This window comes from Antechinus flavipes, chromosome 6, assembly GCF_016432865.1.
Source record: "Antechinus flavipes isolate AdamAnt ecotype Samford, QLD, Australia chromosome 6, AdamAnt_v2, whole genome shotgun sequence".
Classification (NCBI taxonomy): Eukaryota; Metazoa; Chordata; class Mammalia; order Dasyuromorphia; family Dasyuridae; genus Antechinus; species Antechinus flavipes.
Window position 1 is genome coordinate 236,916 of NC_067403.1, and position 25,180 is coordinate 262,095.

General features: G+C 43.1%; 1 protein-coding gene and 1 long non-coding RNA gene across 3 annotated transcripts in view; one reads left to right on the plus strand and one right to left on the minus strand.

Annotated features, from left to right (window-relative positions):
* LOC127540031 (zinc finger protein 850-like) overlaps window positions 1–23,255 on the plus strand; it is a 213,103-nt gene extending 189,848 nt beyond the window's left edge. The window contains exons 1-5 of one of the 2 annotated variants that reach the window (XM_051964556.1): window positions 9,852–10,136; window positions 11,620–11,669; window positions 15,044–15,170; window positions 16,764–16,859; window positions 18,925–23,255. In XM_051964556.1, the coding sequence (XP_051820516.1) occupies window positions 11,640–11,669; window positions 15,044–15,170; window positions 16,764–16,859; window positions 18,925–21,770 (3,099 nt within the window). In that variant the 5' untranslated portion in view covers window positions 9,852–10,136; window positions 11,620–11,639 and the 3' untranslated portion in view covers window positions 21,771–23,255. Of the gene's footprint in view, window positions 1–9,851; window positions 10,137–11,619; window positions 11,670–15,043; window positions 15,171–16,763; window positions 16,860–18,924 lie in introns of those variants that run through there. The other variant, XM_051964557.1, reaches the window with a different exon arrangement.
* LOC127540044 (uncharacterized) overlaps window positions 1–25,180 on the minus strand; it is a 132,996-nt gene that overhangs the window by 24,547 nt on the left and 83,269 nt on the right. The window lies entirely within an intron of this gene.

Consider the following 25,180-nt stretch of genomic DNA (forward strand, 5'->3'; position numbering starts at 1 on the left):
AGTCAAAATTTGTGCAGAAAAAATGCCTGAGTCAGCAGCTTTCGTGCCCTTTGGTTTCAAGCCCCAGCAGTGTGCAGAACTCCAGGCTTTTGCCAAAAAGTGTCCCAGCCTCAGGGAGGATCCCAGGCTTTGCTGCACAGTTCCAACTCATCCAGGATTCATGCAGACCTGGGCATCCATATCTATGTCAACACATGGCTGTCTTGGGCAGCAAAGGGGTGACAAGGGACTGGTGATGACAGGGGGCTTGGGAAGACCTGAGGGAGGGTCTTAAGACAGAATAGGCCTCAGAGAGTTGAGGGAAGCAGCATTACCCCCTCACCAAATTGGGTGTGAAAAGCACCTTAACATTGCACCCCTTGTTTCCCCTGACCCACCAATTTAGCTAAGAACTGAGACACCAAACAGGGCCCTGGGGAATCTGCCCACACAGTGTGATGGCAGGCTCAACCAAGCTCTTGATGCCCACCGTGGTCTCCAATGGGACAATGCAGTGGGACAAGGTCAGTGTCTTTATTCCTTGGCTAATAACCCTCACCCCCATCCCCCACCCCCCACCTCTAAACAATAACAGCTAACTTCTCCTGATTGGCAACACTAACATGAGTTTCCTCCTTGAGACTGCAGCCTGACTAGCAGTTACTCTGGCAGAAGAGGAAGAAAACAGCAAGAAGGAACGTGGGGAAGCAACAAGGAAATGTGTGCTTGCAAGCCCTCTACAACTGCTGGAGCCCCTTCCTTGCTGTCCCCAGCAGCCCAACCCAAATCATTCCCCTCCTGCACCTTCAAACTCAATTAGGGCAGAAGCTTGTTTTATTTGTGGAAGAGGAAAGAAAGTAAAAGGAGAAGTTCTGAAAAGAAAAGAGAACATGGAGGACCCTCCCTCCAATCCCCATTACTCACCAGGACTCAGCTCATGGAAGGGGTGACTAGGAGGAGGGGAATTAGACTAAGACCTTTATCCCCATGACTCCTGTAGGAGATGTTTCCTTGTCATGCAGGGGCATGAGATGCTCCTGTAGTTGGGACTGGCTCCACATCCTAGGGTTTAAACCCTTCTGCCTTCTCTAGATGTGGGCTTCAGATGCTACTGCCCTTGGGTCACTTATTTATTTGCTTTTACAGGGAGGGATGGTCATGCCCCGGATTTCCTTTGCAGGAATTCACAGAGTCACCATCTATTTCTCACAGATATTACAACAGGGCATGACCTCTCACATTTTCAGGTCTCAGTCTTCCTCCAGTGTGTTGATGATCTCCTCTGTTCCTGCTCCCAAGACATTTCTGTTAGGGATGCTGTGGACCTGCTGAGGTGTTTAGCAGCAAGAGGCCACAAGGTACCTAGGAACAAACCCCAGTTTGCCCTCCCCTCTCTAAAGGTCCAAGGATGCCCCTCCTCTGGCCTTTCCCCCAGACTGGTCCATCTTAAAGGCAGCACTCAGCTTTCTGCTCCTACCCCAAACATCAGCTCTGTGCCTTCCTGGGTCTGGCAGGATCCCGGACTTCTCAGCTTTGCCCCTGCACTTTAGGGACACCTAAAGCTTGCTGTCCTCAGTGCTTGGCTTTTCCCCATAAGCTCAAAACTCCTTTGATTCTTGAAGTCTGCCTTCCAACACTGTCCAACTTCAGGCCTCCCCAACTGTTCTCTCATTTGGTTTATTTATGTGTGAGAAAGGAGGGAACGTACTTGGCATATTGGCATAGAAACAGGGTGAAAGCTTCTGTGCGAATGATAAGGTAAAGGCCTCCCAGGCTGCCTCCAAGCAGCAGAGGCCACAGCAGCTCTAGTCTCCACCACGAGGTGGTCTCCATTCTCCCTAAATGGCTCCTGTTCCCTATGCTGCTGAAACCCCACACTGCTATGAATTCACCCCCCTCTCAGTACTGTCCTCGAGCAGGCGAGCCACCCTGGAAGGGACCATCAGAAACACAATCAGTCCTGCCCCCTTTCTACCTGAGAATCTGAGGATGGGCTGCAGACCATGACTGTGCAAGTTATCTGGATGTCTTACTTTCTCCCTGGGAGGACCTGAAGGGAACCTCCTCAGAGGGAGCCCACTTTGACCAGGATCTGATGCATCTGCCCCAGAAGTGAGGAAGGAGATTTGGTCGCTGCTTAGGGCATCACCCCTGCCACCGAAGTGCCTCAAACTTCATCACTCCCTCATGTCCATTCAGCCCAACAAGCTGAACTCGGGGCAGTAGCCAGGCTAGTCAGTTAAGAAAAGACAACAGCAGGAAAACCTAGGCCCAGAGCAGGTATGATTTTGGAGTATTCCTGACTTTAGGGTGCTAGGAAAACATCAAGGCCTCTTCCTCAGGTCAGTCCATTAAAAAACAAAAACAAGGATCTCAAATACTACTCTTTATTGCTTTCCCAGGCCATGGCAGCAATGACGCTTCCTGGGCACAGCTGAGAAAACAACCTCCATGACCAAGCAAATGACTGCACTGACCAAACAGCTGAAACCCTGGCGATAACTCTCCAGATGCTGGACGGCAAACCTTCTAGAGCAGAAGTCTCCATGGAACATAAGCTTTGCCCCCAAAGTACAGACTTTAGCTTATCCATCTCAGCCCTAAGATATAAGGGAGAAGTTGCCACGGCTTAGCAGAGAATGCTTATCACAGAGCAAGAAAAGCTTCCAAAGGAGGGATGTGAACTTCTTAGGAATATAATGGAGCCAATGGACTCACAATTCTCCTCCTCCCTCCTTTAAACCTTTTTTTCCTTCAGCTACTGAGGACCTAACAAGTAGGAGCGAGTAGCCCAAAAACACTGGTGGGGTGGTTTCCCAGGGCTGCTGTCACCGCCTTTGAGAGGAGTCTCAGCTGCCCCTAAGCACCATGTATCCAAGCCTCTGAGGCCAGCTTGGGGCGTTTCCTCTCCCAGGTGTTCCCTTTCAAAGCTGGCAGAGGGTCTTCATTCAATTGCCAGCTGCCCATGGTTCCAAATATGCTCTGGGGATGGTCTGTACACTTTCCTGCAGGGTGGCAGAGTTCCCTTCATACTGCCATAGGCTTTGCACTAGCAAAAATCCTCTTAGAAAAAAAAAGGTATTCCAGACCCACATGGGACAAAATGTGGCAGCTCTTTGTGTGGTCACAAAGAACTGGAAAATAAGTAGCTGTCTATCAGTTGGGGAATGGCCGAACAACTTGTGGTACATGAAGATAATGGAATGTTATTGTTCTGTAAAAATGATGAATGAGCAAGTTTTGGAAAGACCTAAAGTTACATGACCTGATGCTGAGCCAAACAAGCAGAACCCAGAGTTCATTGTACACAGTAACAGTCAGAATGTGTGTTGATCAACTATGAAAGCCTTGGTCCTCCTCACAAGTTCAGGGATGCAAAGCAATCCCAACAGACTTTGCACAGAAAATGCCATCTGATCCACACAGAGAACTAAGGAGATGAATGTAAATCAACACATGCTATGTCCTCTACTTTTTTTTTTAATTTCTTCAATTGTTTTGTCCTTTTGCTCTGAGTTTTCTCTCCCCAGAACATTCATAAAGCAATGTGTATTAAGAATAAATAAATTTACTAGGAAAAAAAGAGAAAAATCATTCAATTATATAGGATTCTTAAAGAAACAAATAGCAATAGATGTGTCCATTTTACAAGTACTTCATTACCTAAGATGCTTTCATTCTGGTCAAAGTCATCACAAACATTGTGCTGAGTTTCACCCCCAGTCATCAAGGATGAGAAAATGAATTAATGGGATAGTTAAAACCTGCTTATTAAATTCTTGGAAGCGCTAGTTAGGAGGAAGGTAGGTCTTTATGAGATAATATCAGGACCCCTGATACCACTGTACCCATGGGGGGGAAGCATAGCAACTTAATGCTCCCTCCTATAGAACTCCAACAACATCAGAGACTGACCAACTTGTCTCGGAGTCTCATTCTTTAGGAATCTCCACTGAGGCTCAGCTCCTAATGCAGGCATGTGATTGGGTCTGCTGGAATCTCTGAAAGCCTTCCTTGGAGCCATGGAGGAAAGGTCCCTTTGATGTTCTGCTCACCACTCCCACTTCAGCCAGACTCAAGGTAGTGTACTTGTGATTCTACCTGTCCCATCCTAAATGGGCAATACCACCTGCCAGATGGCAGAACCTTTAGCACACCATTGGATTTTCTAGGTCAGGGCACCATTCAATCCAGGCAGGTGGTCCTGCTCCCAAACTCCTGAACCTCTCCAAGCTGAGAAGCCAGCTGTCCTGGTCTGCTTCATAGAGCAGTAGCTTATGGAAGAGAAGCAGCCAGTATCCCCCTTCTCCTCACACTCTCAAAGTAATCCTGAGAAGAAAAACTATCCATGTGAAAAAGGCGCACGGTAACCCAGAACTAACAGACTTAGTAGCAGGTTTTACGGTCCCTAGCACTGCAGACCCTTACTTGGATGGTCCATTAGACTCAGGGGTCTCTCTAGAAACTTTTTTCACTCTGTAACCAGATCATAATCAGCAACATGTGCCCTCACCTTGAATCACTAAATCTCATGCATTGTAATTGCAGTTTTATTTTAATTCTATGTTCAGAGCTCCTGTGGCCACAGATGTCCTTGAATAGAACTCTGTAGTGCTGAAAAAGTCCCCTTAAACTATGCAGGAACCTGTCCCAACAAATCAGACATCAGACCCTTAAACTATGTGCACAATAAAGGCAATTGTAAAGATATCTATTCTTTTTTGGGTTGATGTAGGAATCCCCCAAAGCCTTCTTGTCCCATAGCAGTGCCAGAGGTAAATACCCATACCTGGAGGTGCTACAAGCTGTGTGTTGCACTTACTCTGTCTGGGATTCACCTCTACTCTCCATATCTTGGCTGTAGAATTGCCTCCTTCATCAGGACTGTCCTTCTTATGTTGTTCTCCCCTATATCACTGCCATCCTCCTTTCTGGGAGGATCTCTCTAATTTTGTCTACACCGTGCTCCAGGAAATCCTTCTCTGGATAAGACTGTCCTGTCATCAGCAATGGAGGCTGACTTTCCTGACTATTGCAATCCTATTGGCATCTATTGGATCCCTGACCCAGGCCATGGCCAACTTTGGCTCACTGTACCCCTCTGTCAGAAGCATCTTGAGAGAACTAACCATGGGCCTGAAGCATCCAGGGAAACTTGTCACAAACCACCAAACGCAGGCTTATTCACTTGACCTCATGGTATTGCAAAACCATAGGGTACTGGACACCCTAATAAGTAAGAGAAGGATGTGCTATATTAACACTGGGGGAAAATGTTGTTTCTTTGTCAACTGAAACTCTCATATACAATATGAGCTTAGTGATCTAAACGTGCAAGAAGAAGATATATGGAAGAGGGATCAGAATTTTCTGAAGAATGTCTCCCCCGTATCTTCCTTTGATTTACTCTCCCAGTACCTGAAAACATTGGCAGTATTCTCCATACTGCCCTCCCTGGTTTGATGTTTCTTTTTTTATTTGCCTTACCATCTTCCTTGGCATTCACTTTTTAACTCATTATTTTACATAAAATCCAAATCCTGCCTCAAATCAATGTTTCTCATCAATCTTCATGATTTTTCCAACCTTTTGGTCAGAAGGAAAAAAAAGGAAATATTATTATGATTTTCATAATTATCAAGATGATATGAATAAGGAATATACTAATAATTTATTTATTTATCAGAGCTGCCTCTTGTGGCCTGGGAATCAGTCTTACAATGTAGCTTGAAATGATCAAGCCACTCTTGACAACATTCTCCTATATATGTTAAGTAATGTGAACCAATGGTCATAGAACCTGTTGCATCACAAAACTCTGGTTCTGTCCTCCATGAAATAATGACCACTAGGACTGGAAACAATCTATTTGAATGAAACAAACTATTCCCACGGGATTAGAAAACACTCACATGGTCCTAGATTCCTTGACTTCTCATGGGAAAGCAATCAGAAGCTGAAAAGGATTATATTGTCATTCACCTTCCTCTTCCTTCCATTGATGGGTTGGGTATAAAATCTCTCCCTTTTCTGCTGCAAGAGGAGGTCTCCTTACTGTTTACAAACTTCATTCCTTACTCTGAAAGGCATTAATTAAGTTGCTACTTGATCTCTGAAATCTGTGTCTGCTTCATGCCCCTGCAGCTGCCACAACCTGGTGAAGAAAACAGCAAAATTCGATTAGCATCCCCGCCGCCACCGAACTTGGAGCTCTTCAGCGCAGGAACTGTCCTTTGATAATCTGTGGGTCCCCAGGGCTTAGCTTTCTGCCTGGAACATAGTACGTTGTTGAAAGGTGCTTGTTTCCTGACTCACATGAAATGGTCCTGGAGATGAGCACAATATGTATCATGAGGTCTGAGCATAGCACATAGCACAATCATCACCTCAGGCTTCAAAGAGTGAGCATCAGGAATTGCTTATTCCTGTTCTCCCCAAATATGACTTGTTGCACAATGAATATAGTGAGTGTGTGAAGGTGGAGCCAATCAGTGGCCCTGGAGGGAGGGAGAGTGGGATTAGGCCCAAATGCTATTGTGCTGAAGGCTTCAACACTTAGCCTGTTGTAGCTATGACCCTAGAGGGAAGGGGAGGAAGGGAAAATGAAAGCTGTCTAGGGATAGCAGACAGCTTCTTAGGCATTGTGGGTCCTTCTTTTCCATCTGGTCACCTACAAGGAAGACTCTGTGCTAGAATGGAAAGAGCATCAGATTTGGAGTCAGAGGATGTGGGTTGAAATTTGGGTTCTGTAGCTCTGTGGCAATAGGAAAATAACTTAACAAAGATGGCAGAGAGAAGCCAGGAAGGGGCCTGAGCTCTCCCCAGTTTCCCTTGGAAATCAAGTCTCTAAATGGATTCCAGAGTGGCAGAACCCACAAGAAAGGCAGCCAGAAATAATTTTTCCTTTTAAGATAAGAGAAAAGGGTTCCAGGAAAGGTCTGACCCATTGGGTAAAATGGGAGCACAGCCCAGAGCAGGTGTGCCACAGGGCATCTGATGGGAGTCTCTGAGCCCAGCACAAAGCAGCAGCAGGACCCTCAGTCTTGACTCAGCAGAGCAGCTGTGAGGTCTCCAGCCCCAGCCTAGAAGGCAAAGTGCAAATCCCTAAACCATGGCACAAGAGAGTAGATCAGGCCTGGTGGCAAAGCTCTAGCTCCTCTGGCCCCAGCCAGAAAAGCCAGAGAACAGGCCCCTGTCCCCCTGGAACAGGGGTTGAACCAGTGTCACCTGTGCCCTGTGAAGAGAGCTCAACTTTGAAAAATGGGCAAAAACAAGTCCTGGCCATGGAAAGCTAAGATGGTGCTAAGGAAGCCCAGAACACAAACTCAGAAAAGAAGGGCAGTGTCAAAAGGCCTGCAACTGAAGCTTCAAAGGGTATATGAATTGGACCCAATTCAAAAGGTTCTCTTAGAAGAGATCAAAATGGATTTTTTAAAATAAGCAAGAAAAAAATAAAAAAGCAAGTAAAAGAGGGAAAAGAAAAATTAGAAAAACAAATGAGAGCTGTACGGGAGAATTGCAAAGGAAAAAAAAAATCAGATGCTTAGAAAGGAAGCACAAAAACTGACTGAGGAAAACAACTTGAACATAGATTTAGTGAGATGGGGAAAATTATACCAACAAAATAACTCCTTAAAAAATAGATTTGGACTACTGATTAGAGAAATGCAAATTAAGACAACTCTGAGCCACTACTACCTCACACATACCAGACTGGCACTTCTGACTCTGCCCAGGTCTCTATTCATTGCACTACCAGCTCCTCTTAACTTCTAGGTAATGAAAACCTTGGGATGAGTCCATCCTTCTAAGGAGAAGTTGCACCAAAGCCAAGGTCCCTATTGGTCAGGCTTGAGGCTGCTCTGGCACAATATCACTCTTTTGTCCAGGTGTTGGGCTGGGAGTTCCTTCCACAACAGAGTCTAGCAGGATATGAGGCAGGGGTTGGGACAAGGGGCTTGGTTTTGTATGGGAACAAATTGTGCACAAGAGAACCTTCTCCATGGCAACAACAAGATTATGGATGGTCAGCTGTGATGCTTGTGGCTCTTTTCAGCAATGAAGTGATTCAGACCAGTTCCAACAGACTTGGGATGGAGAGAGCCATCTGCACCAGAGACGGCTGTGGGGACTGAAAGTGGATCATGACACAGTGTTTATTGTTTTTCTATTATTGTCTGCTTGCTTGAGTTTCCTTTTGGATCTTCTTTCTTGTGCAACAGGAAAAATGTGGGAATATGCATAGAAGAACTGCATATGTTTAACATATATTGGAATGCTTGCTTCCAGAGGAGGGGGTGGGGGAACGGAAGGAAGAATAATTTGAAACTCCAGGTTTTGCAAGGGTGAATGCTGAAAATGATGTTTGCTTAGATTTAGAAAATAAAAGGCTATTTTTTAAAAATAGAATAATGTAGTATATTCTACTTTGGGTTAAACAATCACTAATGAGGGAGTATAGAGACTCATCTGTGTGGACATAATTGAGTGAATCCTCCCCTTTTCCCTGTAGAGAACTAAATGACAAGTTTCTCTCCCTCTTCATCCTTAATTGGTTTCTCTGCCAAGGGGTTCCAGGCCCCAGAGAAGATATGATGTCTTATGTGGGGAAGTATCTTCGATGCTGGACCAAGGAGGGCTGAGGAGCTGCTCTCCAGGTGAGGGAAGGGAAACCAGGTGTGATAAGAGACTTGTGGTTTCAGGACCGTTCTAGCAGTTACCAAGAAGTAAGTGCTAGACTTGGGGAAGAACTGCCTAGAAACTCTTTTCCCAATATTTCTTTACAATGGTGTCCTTGGCTGGTCAAGGAATCTAAGTTTCCTTGTCTGTAAAATGAGGAGGTTGCACTCCATGGCCTGGCAGGTCCCTTCCAGGGATCACCTAGGATCCTGTAAGATGTCACTGTTTGGGATTTAGGGGCCTGAAAGAGCCTAAAGGGATGAGTTGATCCAAGATGAGCTCATTTCTTCAGGGCAGCAAACATTTAAGAGCCCACTACAAGCCAGGCTCTGGGCTAAGCACCAGGAGCAAAAGGAGGTTCAAGGGAGCCCCCCATGGAGGTCACAGACCGTGGGTCAGAGAACATAGCAACAGTGAGATAGAGACCCACTGGGGGCTCCACTGTGGACTGCATAAAGGAACTAAAGGCAGTGATTTACTAACTCACTAATTAGTGAGGATGATAGTGGTTTAAGGAGAGTAGAATTTGGGGGAGATTAATCAAAATCCGATAAAATAATAGCCAGAGGAGCGAGTAGTAACTATAGTGTAGGAGGAAAGAATTCTGATCCAATGGCCTTTAATGCTTCTTCCTTGCTCTTACCTCTCATCACCTTGTTTTACTGCTGAATGTTAAGAGTATTGCCCCTTAAGGTTTGCTCTGCTTGTAGAGGGTCAAAGAATCACAATTCAATACAATCCATCCTGGATTTGCACTTACTGATGCTGTGCAGCACCCGGTTCCCCCAAGAGCCATTTACTTCGCGTTGTTCAGGGTACGGGAGGACTTTCAGCAGGGCAGAAATTCTGCTCAGAAGCGGGGAGGAAGGGGGAAGCGGGGGGAGTATGGGAGGAGCGGGGGGAGGAGCGGGGGGAGGAGCGAGGGGAGGATGGGAGGAGGAGCTCTCAGAGAGCCTGGGGGCGGGGCGGATGGCCCGGGAGCACTCTGGAGGTCTGGGAGGAGTTTTTGGCAGATCTTTTTTGCGATGCGGGGGGAGGAGGGGAGGGCGGTAGGACTAAGGTGGAAGAGGCACTGGGAGCCCCGAAGTCCAGGCCCTGGATGTGATTGGAGGAAAGGGCACAACCCTCCTGGGGGAGGGACGGGGCGGGCTGTTAGGACCAGGAAGACCCTCCCAGACTGGGCTGTCCGTAGGAAGGAAGTCTGAGCTGGGATCACTCTGCCTTCTCGCCCATTTTGCCGTCCCTGCTGCGGAAACTGATCTAGCTTCTTTGGGCGCTTCGGTCTGTCCCCGTTTTTCCCTGCGTGCTCCTCTGGTCTCTTGCTTTTCCCCCTTCTAGCTCAGGTTGCTTCCCTAAATTCCCAAATGAGTTTTGGTCTCTCCCCTTTCCCCCGGGAGCGCAAGGATCTTCTCTGTTTTTCCCTTGGAGCTGAGATCTCTCGGCAGTCCTGCACCCAGGCCTGTGCTTGCAGCTCCCAGGTAGGTCTGAGGCAGCATGACCCCTGTTTCCCGACTCCCACTGGCTGCCCTGGCCTTTGGGGCGCCTCTTCTGACGTCGGGGTACGTGACCTCCAGCTCTACCGAGAACACACCTTTCTACCAAGGCTGACACTTGGATGAGCCCCCCTGCCCCCTCCTGCAGCTTTTCCAGGCTCTCAATCACTTCCCAAACTGGCGCACATTTCCTTTGGGTCGCACTTCGTCCGTCCTTGCAGCCTGAGATCAGGACGCAGCTGTCCCGTCTCCCCGACCCATCCCTTCCTCAGAGATTCTGCCGTCCTGCCTTACTCCTGCCTAAGCCCTACCAGAAGGTCCCCGCATTCCTCCCCCGCTCCTAGACACTCCTCAGTGCCCACTCTTCCTTCCTTCCTAGGCTCAGCTGTCCAGCACTTGTCATCCCACCGACCCTGACTGCCGGGACCTCCTTTGGTCTGTCTTGCCTCCCAGACCCTAGATCTGATCCCCAGACCTCCTGCCCCTTCCCTGGCCCCTCTTCTCTCCGAGCCCTCAAGGTTGAATGCCAGACTGGATTTTGTCTCCCAGGCTCAGAGTTACCCTGGTCATTTCCTGGGGTTTCCATTCCAGAGCCCTCCCCATCCTCCACCTCCCACTTTTGCTCCCTCTTCCCCAAAGCAGTCAGTCTGTTGTCCAGAATAATGTGTGTGTTATTTGGGGGGAGGGGAGGCAGAGGAACATGGGGGAGGGGGAGGGGGAAGGAGAGCTCTGACTCAGGAGCCCTGGAGGCTGACTTGGCTCCTCTCATCTGGGATCTCAAGCCCCTTGTACCTCTGAGGCCACAATACAAGGATGGAGAGAGAAGGGAGAAGAAGGACAAAGGAAGGGGAGCAGTTTTCTTGAGACCACCTCCCTTTCCCATCCTGACCCTCTCCGCATTGTTCTTTAGGGTGCAGTCTCTCCCCCAGGGGCAGGGCCAGGGCCTTTGTACCTCCTGGAGGACCTCACACTCCACCAGGAATCCCTGAAGACTTGCCTCCTGATGAGAAAAGCAGGGGAAAGTCCTCTCCTCCTCTGGGATGCTTCCCCCTCTCCAGCTTCTTCTGGTGACCTAGGCCTGGCCCAGGAATTGGGTCAAAGGCAAACAGCAAAAGTGGGGTGAAATTAGAACACTTTTGCTCCCAGGGCCCCAAACAGCATTCTCCCAGGCCATGAAATCAAAGGCAGTCAGCCTGGGGCCAGGATGAGGGAAAGCTGGGCTTTTCTGTGCAGAGGGAAAGAAGGGAGGGACTCTCCTGGGGGCTCCTGGATTTCTCTGGGTTTTCAGAGACTTACAATGAAAGCCCCCCCATGGTTAGCTGTGACCTTTGTTAGTAAGAGCTCTGGCTCTTGTCACTTTTGTGGGCCCTCAAGTGCGGTAGCAGCAAGACCCTGCAATAAAGACCAGGTGCCAAAGGGAGGAACTTGAGAAAGAGGAGTCACTTTGGTTGCTTTGCTACCTCCACAGGGAGCCTGGAGCCAGAGGGAATGGGCCCTGAGAGCCTCGGACCTCGGCAGGTGAGTGCAGTCCATCCCCAGACCTGACCAACAGCAGCAGTCACAGTCATTTCCCTAGTCATGGAGGACGGACTGTGGAGCTGCTAGGGCCTGATCTATGGGTCATTTCTGTACAAAAATGGGGGAACCAGTAGTAACACTGCCCTGCCCAACTGCATCCTTGGACCCTTGACATCTCGGGCACTGAGACAGACACAAACATACACTTCACCATTCATTTCTACATTCTTCCTCATTACAAGGGACTGAGTCCACACATCATCATAAATTTCCATTCCAGAGGGAGCAGGTCTGCTCAGGTTGCACCTGCCCCAGTACCTCTCTCCTCCCAGAGTTTCTCCCTCCCCTGTCCCATCCCCACTCTGGTTTCCTGTGCCATGTTCCCATGAAGCTCCTAGAAAACCCTTCACATAGAGTTGTCCTGGTCAGGTCGGGAGTCCTGGTCATTAGAGTAGAAACTGTCCCTCTGGGGTGCTCTTGTCGTTCTGCCTCAGGTACCCCAAGCTTTTCCAGGAATTCCCAAATCTCTCCCCTTGACCATTCCTTGGTTCCAGCCAGTAAACACTGAGAAAGGCCCTGGGTCCAAAGACAGGAGTTCTAGGACACAGAGCTCTGGGCCAGCCTGCTGCTCTGGGACTTCTAAGACCTGCCCTGGCACAGGGACCGATCTCTCTTGTCTAAAAGGGGTTGCTGGGATTCTCGTCCTCATCCCTGTTGTTCCTGGCCCCCGAGTGCTATACCAACTGTTTTTTTGGCCGATTTAACTTAGGCTCCCCTGTGCAAAGTATCAGGCGCTGGCAGAGACTGTGAGAACTGGGAGCAAAGGAGGGATTACGAGAGTTACTTAAGTGTGTCATGGCAGTCCAGATTCTTGGATATTATGATTGCTCTAGGCTGCAGCAGGACCTGGGTTGACCTGGAAGAGTATAATGGATAGAACTGACTCTAGTCCATTACTCCCGGGGAGTAAACTGCATTTCTCCCTTCATCTGCCTATGTCCTGGGCATTTTTCCTTCCTCTGACTAAATGACTGAGGCTCAGATGTCCCTTTTTTGTAGAGATGTCTAGAAAAGGACCTTCCTTGCCAGGGACATTTCCTAGCCCTCCTTTCTCTCCACCCTCTTCCCCTCTTTCCAGTCTTTCCTTAAGATCATCAAGACATAATCGAATCCCTCCCTGCTCTACTCTACTTTGATTCCTTCTGTGAGCCCAAATAGGAATCAGAGGGAACACATGTCACTCACTATGATTGTGTATAACTAGTTCTTTATATTTTGAGTCCCTGAGGCTAGTTCATTCTGGATTATATTTTTATTTCTCCTCATGGGTCTCAATTTAGAAAGTTTTCTACATTTGTGGGCTTTTCCTTAGGAATGCTGGAAAGGACTTTCACTAAGGGTACTTTTTCCCTGAAAGCATTCCATTTGTTTTTGCTTCATAATTTGCTCTTGGCCATAGGGTCAGGTCCTTTGCCTTCTGTCATATCCTGTTCCAAATTCTCCGCTCCTTAATGAAAGTTGCTGCCAAACTGTGTCTGGTTCTAATGGTGGCTCCTTGGTACTTGAATTGTACTGGACTTTCTTTCGGGAGGCCTGCAGGCTTTTTCTCACTGACTTGGCAGCTCTGCATTTTGGCTATGGTTTTCTGGGAATTTTCCTTCAGACATCTCTTTCAGGAAGCTGATGTTGTTCGAGGTAGATGCAGAAAGAAATCTGAGAATTTTTCTCTTGACCATCAGGAGCTCTATTCACATGAAAACGTACAGGCTAGTCATGGGAGAGGCGACCAGGCCTCCCAAAGGAGGGTGCCCATTTCAGCTTTGCCATTTGCTATTTCAGTGATTGAATTTTATGCTCTCTTACATTCAATCATATTAGCTAAGGGTTTTCTCTACATTTTTAATCGTTTCAAAGAAGCTATTTTTGTTTTTGTCATTTTTAAAAATATACAATTTATTTATTCATCTATTTCCTCTAATTTTAATATCTCATTTTTTGTACTTATTTTGGGTTTTTCATTTACTTTTTCTAGTTTTTTTTTTTAATTCATATTCAGTTTAGCATCTCTTTTGTTCTATATTGTTAACGTATGATGATAAGTCTCCCTTCCCCCCCACCTCCACTTCTGAGGCTTGCTTCAGCTGAAGCCTAGAAAATTTGGGGTATCATTTAATTTAATTAATGACTTACGATAATTTGATTTATGATAATGATTTAATTAATCATTTTAATTTTCCTTTACAAAGTTATCATTTCTAAGATTTGTCATCTGACTCAGTCATTATATAATATTTCACAGGTAAATCTCCTTTTAGGTTTGTATTTTTTGTTGATGATCTTTGAACCAATTTTCATTCTTATTTCTTTAGGGAATGAAAGAGTATATTGATTATTTCTGCTTTTTTGTATCTGTGTGGAAGATCTCTGTATCCCAGTGGTTAATTTTTGTAAAAGTATCATGTGCTGAAAAGAAATATGCATATTCCTCTGGTGTCCCATTTAGAAGATGCTGTTAAGTTCTTTGCTTAAAGTTTCTCTAGACATTTGTCCATCCTTTCTACTTTGTCATTCTGCATTTCTTCATCCCCCTTGTCCTCTTAGTTCTCTTATAGATTCTCTTTCCTCTCTTGCCCTTCAACGCATCCTGTTTATTAGTTTTCTAATTTCATCCATTTTTCTTCCCCTTTTAACAAGGATTTCTCTCCCTCTCCTCATTGTCCACCTTCCTTGGCTGTTTTCCCTAGATTCTCGTTCTCTGTCCCATAGCTCCTCTGCTCACCAGGTCTTTTTTTCTTTGACCCTTCATGCAGTGAAAGGCTCCAAGGGCCCCATTCTGAGGCTGTGTTGTAGGAGCTTTCTGCCACTGCTTGTAGACCAACCGCACAGATGGCTTCTTTTCAGAACATTGTTGTTTTTCAGAAGTGAAATAATACAATAAAGAAAATAAACTGTGAAATGCGTCTTACATATACACCAAGACTACATCAGGGAAGCAATTCCTAGCTCAATATAAACATGTGTAAAATTGACAGTTGTCATTCTCTTTGGCAAAAGGTGGTTTATTTAATAGAAGAGGTCATAGATAAAAGGAAGAGCTAAAACAGGCACATTAAGAAATGTGCCCTGTGGCTCGAGGATGCCATTCCTTATGCGTTCCATAATAAGTCACTTCTCAGCTTTATTTCAACAGATCCAAAACTCCATCAGTCTCCTAATAACCACGGGTTCAAGTGTTGACTCTGACTCTCAGAAAGCCTCTGACTTTTGGGCAAATTCCTGCTCTCCGTTTCTGTTTCTTCCTGTAAATTGGAGGGGGTTGGACTCTATTTATGAATGGTTTTTAAGTCCAAATCTTCTGACTTTTGATGCTGCAGGAGGTTGTGACATTCAAGGACCTGGCTGTGAACTTTACCCAGGAGGAGTGGGGGCTCTTGGACCCCTCTCAGAAGGAGCTGTACAAGGAGGTCATGGTGGAGAACGCCCGGAACCTGCTCTCCTTAGGTAAGGGCACGTCCCCTGATAATTGTAAGTCTGCAATCAAAGGGAATACCTTCATTGCCCAGTATGCAGGGTTTGCCGTGGGGGAAGAGAAGGGAAAGGGCTGGACTTTGCATTGTGTGGCACGACCTGGGAATGTCCTTTGTTGTTCCTGAAGCTCTCTCTTACCCATTCCCAGGTCAAAGATTAAATCAGGGGAAGCATCTCAAACGTGGAACTAACCCTAACCCGGACCCGAATTTTGTCCACCAAACCTCTGAAAACTGCTCAACCTTTCCTTTTCCTTTTCCTTTCAACTCCTTCCTTTTTAACATGGGTCCAGTATTTGGAATAGTATTCCTTTTGGCAAGTGTCAATCTGTAGCCAAAACACCTGTTTGTCCCTCATATGGGAAGTTTCTTTTTAATCTGCCTTTGGAGCACCCTCATATTCCAGTGTAGAGGGCTGAAACTCTGATGCACTGAGGTCAGGACCCCCCAGCACTTGAAGCTAACTACTGATTGGATGATACTCTATGGGCTTATGCTTGGACAATGGCCCTTCCCATTAGCCTGTGCTGGCTCGATGATTGGTGTATACAGAGGATTGTAGGAGGGACTAGAGGGTGGAGTAAGACTAGCCAGGGTCACTTTGGTGGGAAATGAGGAAGAAGGAGGTTGTGGAGATTCTGTGTCCATCCAATTCGATCCTGCGTCTAAAGACCAAGAATAAAGACCAAGGACTTTTGCTTATCCTGACTCCGGCTGATTCTAAGGTATCCTGGGTGCTGGTGTGGTCACCACATTTCAGCACAAGAGGTGGTAAAGGAATGGAAGACAATAAGCACTTATTTCTACCTGCTGTTTACCAGGTGCTCTGCCATATGTTTCTTTACAATACAGTAACAATACTGCTTAAGAACAATTTCCAGCAAATGACGAATCGAGAAAGATGCTGTTTGCATCCAGAGAAAAAAACTCATAAATAGAAACACAGATAGCTAATTTTGGATACCTATCTCTGTTTTCTATGCAATTGCAGCCGTCTCTAGGCTGAGTGCAGGCAAGTGGAAGGGAAAAAATTTACTTGATAATTTCCTTTTTATTCGAAAGGAATAGCAAGTTGTACATTGTGGATTTACAGTTTCATGTACTATCATCTTTTTATTATACTACAATACTGAAACGCTTATTTATAAGTTAAAAGTACAACAAAATATTATGTCACTTTGACCTCATCCTAACATTTCAAGTTAGATGATATTGTTATCCCCATTTCAAAGTTGAGGAAACTGAGGAAAACAAACAGAATTTAATTGACTTGTCCAGAGGTACACAGTTAGGAACCCAGGTTAGGGATCAGAAGTTTCTGCTAGAAGGGAGTCTCACAGAAAAGGAGGTGTGAGGATGTCTCTCAGAAGAAGCTGTACAAATAGTGGGCACATCCTGCCTTAGGTGATTTGCTTTACAAGACCTATTGTCTGAGTATTGATGGATATGTCTGAACATCAGGGGCTGAATTTCAGCTTGGAGCGGCTCTGGATCCTCATTTTTCCCCAAGGAGAACTAAGTGACCAACTTCTCTCCATCTTCTTCTCTTTCTGATTTCCATGCCCAGGGCTTCCAGTTCCCCGAGAAGAGGCGATCTCTTATTTTGAGCAAAGGGAAGCACTGTGGATGCTGGACCAAGAAGGTCCGAGGAAATATTCTCCAGGTGAGTGAGGTGAAAGCAGGGATGTGAGAACTGTGGTTACAAGAGGATTCTAGGAGTTACCCTGAAGTAAATGCTGAGTTGGGGATAGAGAGGCCAGACTTGGAATTCTGTATTGTATATTTCTTGGCAGCCGTGTCCGGGGCTAGTCAGTGAATCTGGCTGTCTGCTCTACAAAATGAGTAGATCCCTCTCCATGGCTCTGTAGGTCCCTTCTCTTGCTCATCTGTGATCCTATAAGAAGTCACTGTTTGTGTTTTGGGGCAATGGAGCTCTCCTGAAAGTGCCCAAAGGGATTAGATTTGGGACATAAGCCATTTCTTAGAATTTCTTCTAGTCAGTAACAGTAACTAGTCAGTAAACAATTAAGGGCCTGCTACGTGGCAGCCCTGGACTAAGCACCAGTAACAAAAAGAGATGTGAGTGACCATCCTCTGTCCTCATGGAAGTCCCCCGCCTCACATTTAAAGGAAACAGATAGGATGAACATGGTCTTACATGTGTGATGTAAAAAAAAAAAAAAAAAGAATTGGATAAGCTCCTGTGGAGACATGGAAATTCATTTTTTTAAACTCTAGCCAGTCAAAAGCCATTGCTAATTACTGTTAAAAAAAAAAAAAAGATTTATATTTATGTTGGCTCATGACAAATGTTGCCCTAAATGACTCAAGGGTCAATGACATATATTGTTTTTAGTACATCTTGCTCATGCAATTAGAGATTGGATGAGATGGGGTTGCTAGGTAACCCATGAGAGAGACAACTACTCTGGTCCGGGGAGAGACAGCCCCTGAGGTTCCTTGCAGCCCTGTGGCCATTTGTACATGAGTGTCCAGCCTTTCTTAAATGCTCAGAACAATCCGATGTCAAGTTGAGGAACCAGAAGAATCTTTTGCACTTAGAAGCAGCCAGAGTTTGATGGACTCAGTGCACAGAACTCTAATGATGATCAGGATAGACTGAAATCACTTTAGAAAGACTTGTAAAGGTAGAAATGTGCCCATCTGTGTGGTCCCACAGCACAGCTACCTTTATAACCAAAACAGACATTTATTCACCACTTTAGGTGCCACTAAATCATTTTTGGGACAGATTCCTTGGATCTTTACCTCAATCGTTCAAGGGTTTGGTGAGATTCTAAAAGGGAAAGGACTACAATACTGCAGCCAACACTACCCTTCCATATCTCAGGATGATGAATTCAATTTTCTGTTTGATACATTTTCAGATGTGGATAATTTCATATATTTTAAAAAAACTTGTGTTTGTCAGGAGATGTAGGGGACACATAATGATAATTTTTTTTAAAAAAAGAAGTATGTAATAGCTATTTCAAAAAAAAGTAATGGGTCAGAACAGAATCGCTTTTATCTTAGTTGAACACAAAAGCCAACTATGTAAGCCTGCTGGATATGATCGCAGTTAATGTAACAGAAAAAAAAAATTAGAATTTGAAGACATCAGCATGGAAATTTGTTATGGTTACAGGCAGGACAGATCATGAAACAATTTGAGTATTTCCTATATATGACCAGATGTCATGTCTGTGAAAAAGAGACAAAGCTCAGATAATGAAAGCGAAAGGGGAAAATTGAGAGTGGAGATAGTTTTTGATATACTGTAGGCAGAACATGCCCGTTGACAGTGTATAAATTCTAGTCTCAGCGGCTGGGATTTGGATCGAGTCACTCAGCCATTCTGAGCTGGTGATCTGAGTTGTGCACCTAAGAAGAATGAAGGCACTCTCTGTGTTGTCACAGGTTATTGTGAGGCTCCATTGTTATTGTGCATGAAACTCTTTAGAAATTAAATCATGTTTGGGATGTGAACTAATGGGACTTAAAATGATTGGTTCTGCACATTTTAGATTTTTCTCTTTGCCTAGGAAAAGAGAAAATGACTGAGTTTCTCTTCTGCTGGTGGTGGGAAGGGAATATAAATATATGTGAGAGTGTGTGTGTGTGTGTGTGTGTGTGTGTGTGTGGGTGTGTGTCTGCATCATAATTATGTTTGCTTTATTGTTTGCTCTTTTCTTTCTTTCTTTCTTTTTTTTTTTTTTTTTTGGAAGGAGAGATCAGACTTGAAATGAAAGAAACTCCTGCAGAACTAAGCCATTCTGTGGTAGAAACTCCCAAGCAGTGGCTCATGGGTGATGGATCCTGTGACTTTACTTGGACAAAAAGCTGTGCAGCACATGAGAGAATCCAGCTTAGAGAGAGACATTGTGAATATATCGAATGTGGAAAAGATTTTATAAAAAAGGAAAATCTTATTGTACAATCGAGAATCCACACGGGACAAACACCTTATAAATGTAACCAGGGTGGAAAGTCTTTTAGAGAAAAGGTAGTTCTTACTAGACATCAGAGAATTCACATTGGAGAGAAACCTTATAAATGTAACCAATGTGGAAAGTCATATGGAAAGAAGGGAGATCTTACTAGACATCAGATAATTCACACTGGAGAGAAGCCTTATGAATGTAACCAGTGTGGAAAGGCGTTTATAAAAAAAGAATCTCTTACTATACATCAGAGAATCCACACTGGAGAGAAACCTTATGAATGTAACCAATGTGAAAAGTATTTTAGAAGCAAGGGAGTTCTTACTGTACATCAGAGAATCCACATTGGAGAGAAACCTTATGAATGTAACCAATGTGAAAAGGATTTTAGAAGCAAGGGAGCTCTTACTGTACATCAGAAAATCCACACTGCAGAGAAGCCTTATGAATGTTACCAGTGTGGAAAAGGTTTTAGAAAAAAGGAATCTCTTTTTTTACATCAGAGAATCCACACTGAAAAGAAGCCTTATGAATGTAACCAGTGTGGAAAATCATTTGGAAGCAAGGGAGATCTTACTAGACATCACATAATGCACACTGGAGAGAAGCCTTATGAATGTAACCAGTGTGGAAAGGTGTTTATAAAAAAAGAATCTCTTACTGTACATCAGAGAATCCATACTGGAGAGAAACCTTATGAATGTAACCAATGTGAAAAGGATTTTAGAAGTAAGGGAGCTCTTACTGTACATCAGAGAATCCACACTGGAGAAAAACCTTATAAATGTAATCACTGTGGAAATGCTTTTAGAAGCAAGGGAGGTTTTAATGCACATCAGAGAATCCACACTGGAGAGAAACCTTATGAATGTAACTACTGCGGAAAGGCTTTTAGAATCAAGGGAGGTTTTAATGCACATCAGAGAATACACACTGGAGAGAAACCTTATGAATGTAATCAATGTGGAAAGTCATTTGGAAGCAAAGGAGAACTTACTAGACATCAGATAATACACACTGGAGAGAAACCTTATGAATGTAACCACTGTGGAAAGGCTTTTAGAGAAAAGGGAGCTCTTACTGTACATCAGAGAATCCACACTGGAGAGAAACCTTATAAATGTAACCAATGTGGAAAGGCTTTTAGAGAAAAGGTAGTTCTTACTAGACATCAGAGAATCCACACTGGAGAGAAACCTTATAAATGTAACCAATGTGGAAAGTCATTTGGAAGGAAGGGAGATCTTACTAGACATCAGAAAATGCACACTGGAGAGAAGCCTTATGAATGTAACCAGTGTGGAAAAGGTTTTAGAAAAAAGGAATCTCTTTTTTTACATCATAGAATTCACACTGGAGAGAAGCCTTATGAATGTAGCCAGTGTGGAAAATCATTTGCAAGCAAGGGAGATCTTACTAGACATCAGATAATGCACACTGGAGAGAAGCCTTATGAATGTAACCAGTGTGGAAAGGCTTTTAGAAGGAAGGGAAATCGTACTGCACATCAGCAAATACACAATGGAGAAAAACCTTTTGAATGTAACCAATGTGGAAAGCGTTTTAGAAGAAAGGGAGGTCTTACCGAACATCAGATGGTGCACACTGGAGAGAAGCCTTATGAATGTAACCAGTGTGGAAAGGTTTTTAGAAGGAAGGGAAATCTTATTGTACATCAGCAAACACACACTGGAGAGAAATCTTATCAATGTAACCAGTGTGGAAAAGGTTTTATAAAAAAGGGAGCTCTTGTTTTACATCAGAGAATCCACACTGGAGAGAAGCCTTATGAATGTAACCAGTGTGGGAAATGTTTTATAATAAAGGGAACTTTTATTTTACATCAGACAATACACACTGGAGAGAAATCTTATGAATGTAACCAATGTGGAAAGTCATTTGGAAGCAAGGGAGATCTTACTGTACATCAGAGAATCCACACTGGAGAGAAACCTTATGAATGTAACCAATGTGGAAAGGCTTTTAGAAGCAAGGGAGGTTTTATTGGACATCAGAGAATCCACACTGGAGAGAAGCCTTATGAATGTAACCAATGTGGAAAGACTTTTAAATATAAGGTATCTCTTACTGTACATCAGGTAATCCACACTGGAGAGAAACCTTATGAATGTAATCAGTGTGGAAAAGCTTTTAGAGATAAGGGCAAACTTATTGTACATCAGAGAATCCACACTGGAGAAAAACCTTATGAATGTAATCAATGTGGGAAGGCTTTTAGAGAAAAAGGAGTTCTTACTGTACATCAGAGAATCCACACTGGAGAGAAACCTTATGAATGTAACCAGTGTGGAAAAGGTTTTAGAAAAAAGGAATCTCTTGTTTTACATCAGAGAATCCACACTGGAGAGAAGCCTTATGAATGTAACCAGTGTGGAAAAAGTTTTATAAAAAAGGGAGCTCTTATTTTACATCAGAGAATCCACACTGGAGAAAAACCTTATGAATGTAACCACTGTGGAAAGGCTTTTAGAAGGAAGGGAAATCTTACTGTACATCAGCAAACACACACTGAAAAAAAATCTTATGCATGTAACCACTGTGGAAAGGTTTTTAGAAGGAAGGGAGCTCTTACTGGACATCAAATGATACATACTGGAGAGAAGCCTTAGGAAAGTAACCAATATTGAAAAGGTTTTAGCAAAAAGGAATCTCTTATTTTATATCAGAGGATTCACACTGGAGTGAAGCCTTATGAGGGTTACCAGTGTGGAAAGGCTTTTAGACATAAATCTAGTCTTACTGACCATGCGCCTACCCACACTTGAGATAAATTTTATAACTCTAATCAATGTTGGAAAGCTTTTACAAATAGAGGATTTCTTTCTAAATATCAAAAAAGCCAAACTGGACAGAAACCTGAATGTAACCAATGTGGGAAGGTTTTGGGGGGAAACCTGGGATGCTAATGTATTGTTGGTGGACTTGTGAACGGATCCAATCATTCTGTTCAGCAATATGTAACTATGCCCAAAGGGCAATCAAAAAATGCATATCCTTTGATCAAGCATTGTTTCTACTGGGCTTATTTGCCAAAGAGATCCTAAAAGAGAGAAAAGGACCCACATGTGCAGAAATGTTTCTGCAGCCCTATTTGTAGTGGCAAGAAACTGGAAACTGAGTGGATGCCCATTAATTGAAGAATGGCTGAATAAATCATAGCACATGAATGTTATGGAATATTATTGTTCCATAAGCAATGATCAGCAGGATGATACCAGAAAGGACTGGGGAGACCTACATGAACTGATGCAAAGTGAAGTGAGCAGAATGGCAACAGCAAGACTATACAATGATCAATTCTGGGGTACATGGATCTTTTCAACAATGACATGATTCAGAACAGTTCCTAGGATCTTGTAATGAAGAAAGCCATCTACACTGAGAGAAGACTGTGGGAACTGAGTGTGGATCACAACGTAGCATTTGCACTCTTTGTGTTGTTTGCTTGCATTTTGTTTTCTTTCTCATTTCTTCCCCTTTTGATCTTATTTTTCTTATACAACAGAATAATTGCATATACATATGTGCATATATTGTATTTAAGATATATTATTACCATGTTTAATATATATTGGATTATTTACCATATAGTTGAGGGGGTGTGAAGAAGGGGCGGGCTGATATTGATAACATAAGTTTTTGCAAGTGTCAGTATTGAAAAATCCATGCATATGTCTTGAAAATCAAAAGCTATAAACATTATATATATATATATATATTTAAAGTGTGTTCCTACTGGATACCAGATAATTCACACTGGGAAAAAACCTTATGAATGTAATCATTGGGGAATTGCTTTTTGAAATGGGGAATCATTTACTCTACATCAGAGAATCCACACTGGAGAGACACTTTATGAATCAACTATGATGCAATTAACTATTCTCCACAATACAATGATCCAAGACAATTCCAAAAGACTCAAAATGGAAAATGTTGTCCACATACAGAGCGAATTACAGTCTAAAGAGGAATTAAAGCAGAGTATTTTAACTTTTTTTTCCCCCATCATGTCTTTTCTTTTGGGTTCTGATTCTTCTTTTTCAACACAACTAATGTGGAAAATGTTTATCATGATCGTACCTGTATAATCATCATTGTGCTTGGTGTTTTAGGAAGGGGAGGTAGAGATGGAGGAAGGAAAACATCTTGGAATTCAAAATCTTACAATGATAAAAGTTGAAAACTATTAACATGTAATTGTAAAAAATATTAGGTGAAAAAACAGTCATTGCACCAAAAATAATTAGAAATTGAGTAGATCAAAGAGCAAATTTTAGAAAAATATTTCATTAAAAATTACAAAAATGTCTACATATATTGTATTTAACATATACTTTAACATATTTAACACATATTGGTCTATATGCTATCTAGAGAAGGGTGTGGGGGGAACAAGAGGAAAAATTGGAACAAAAGCTTTTGCAACTGTCAGTGCTTAAAAAATTACTCATGAATATATTTTGTAAATAAAAAGCTATAATAAAAAGAAAAGAAAAAAATACAAAAACAAAGCAATATTCCTAAAATGTTTAGAATACAGTCTAATATATCATTTCATACATCCTAGTACTTCTACATTTTCAATTAGGTAATTCATTGATATCAAACTTATCACATCCAAAACAAAACCTATTAACTTCCAGCCAAATCATATCCCTCTTTCAAATATCCATACTTCAGTTGAGAGTAACACCACATCACCCAATAACCCAAATTGAAAATCTTGTAACACTATCTCTCAACTCTCATGTCTAATCATTTGCTAAATTTGATCATTTATATGAACACTTTATCTTTAATATTGTTCCTTATTCACACATCAATTGAATTAGAATTTAGGTTCTTATCACATTTTATGTGGGTCCTAATTTCAATCAGGACTCTACTCTCAAATCGTTCTTCCATTAAGTTGCCAAAATGGTATTCCCCAACGTATAAGAAGAAATGTCCTCTCCTACTCAGTAACTCCAAAAGTAAAGAATAAGTTTAAATTAGAAAATACCCTTATTCCAGTGAGTGGTACTTGAAGATCTGTTTTTACATAAAAGTTGTGCAGATGGACTGTTGGGGCAGAGCCAAGGTGGTGGAGACAACACAAACTCCTTTCTGACATTCTTAAAGATGAGAATAAATTACCCTGCTAAATTTAGCATTTTCTTTCAGGTAAGAAAATGGACATTCAATGAAACTGGTGAAATTCATCTATTTTTCACGAGAAGTCCAGAGCTAAACAAAAAAATTTGACCTCCAAATATATAACTCAAGAGAAGCATAAAAAGATAAAAAAAAAAAAAAAAAAAAAAAAACAACTCTTGAGAACTGCATTTCTGTTGTAGGTATACCTTGAGAGTACATGTATAATCTGATTTTATTGTTACATAAAAAAGAAACTAGAGATGGAAAGAGGATTGTAACAGAAAAAAAAAGGGGGGGGGAAGTAGAGGTAAAATGAGGGAAATTACATCTCAGGAAGAGGCAAAGAAAACATAATTGAGGCAAAGAAGGGAAAGTGTTGAATATTGTGTGAATCTTACTCTCAATCAGATTTGGCCCAAAGAAAGAATATTAGATATATTTGGTGTCACCAAGAAGCATCTCTCATCTTATACATAAGTGGGAGGGGAAGGGGGAAAAGGGAATGGGGTAGGCAAAATAGAAGTGAAAAGAGAAATACTAGAGGCAAGGAATAAGAAAGGAGGAAGATCTCTAAAGGGAGAGGACTGCTTGAGTCAAATAGTACTCATAAGTAAAATTCTGGAGAGGTGGGAAAGAGAAAAGTATAATTTGGGGCTAATAAGACGGCAGGAAACACAGAATTAGTAGTTTTAACTGTAAATAAGAATGGAGTGAACTCTCCCATAAAATGTAAGTGGATAGCAGGCTGGATTAAAAGCCAGAATCCTACAATATGTTGTTTATGAGAAACAATTATGATTATGGGTTTGATAGAATGTGATTACAAGTCACCTGAATAAGAGAAGCACTTTGGGACATTGAGAGAGCCACTCAGGGTCTT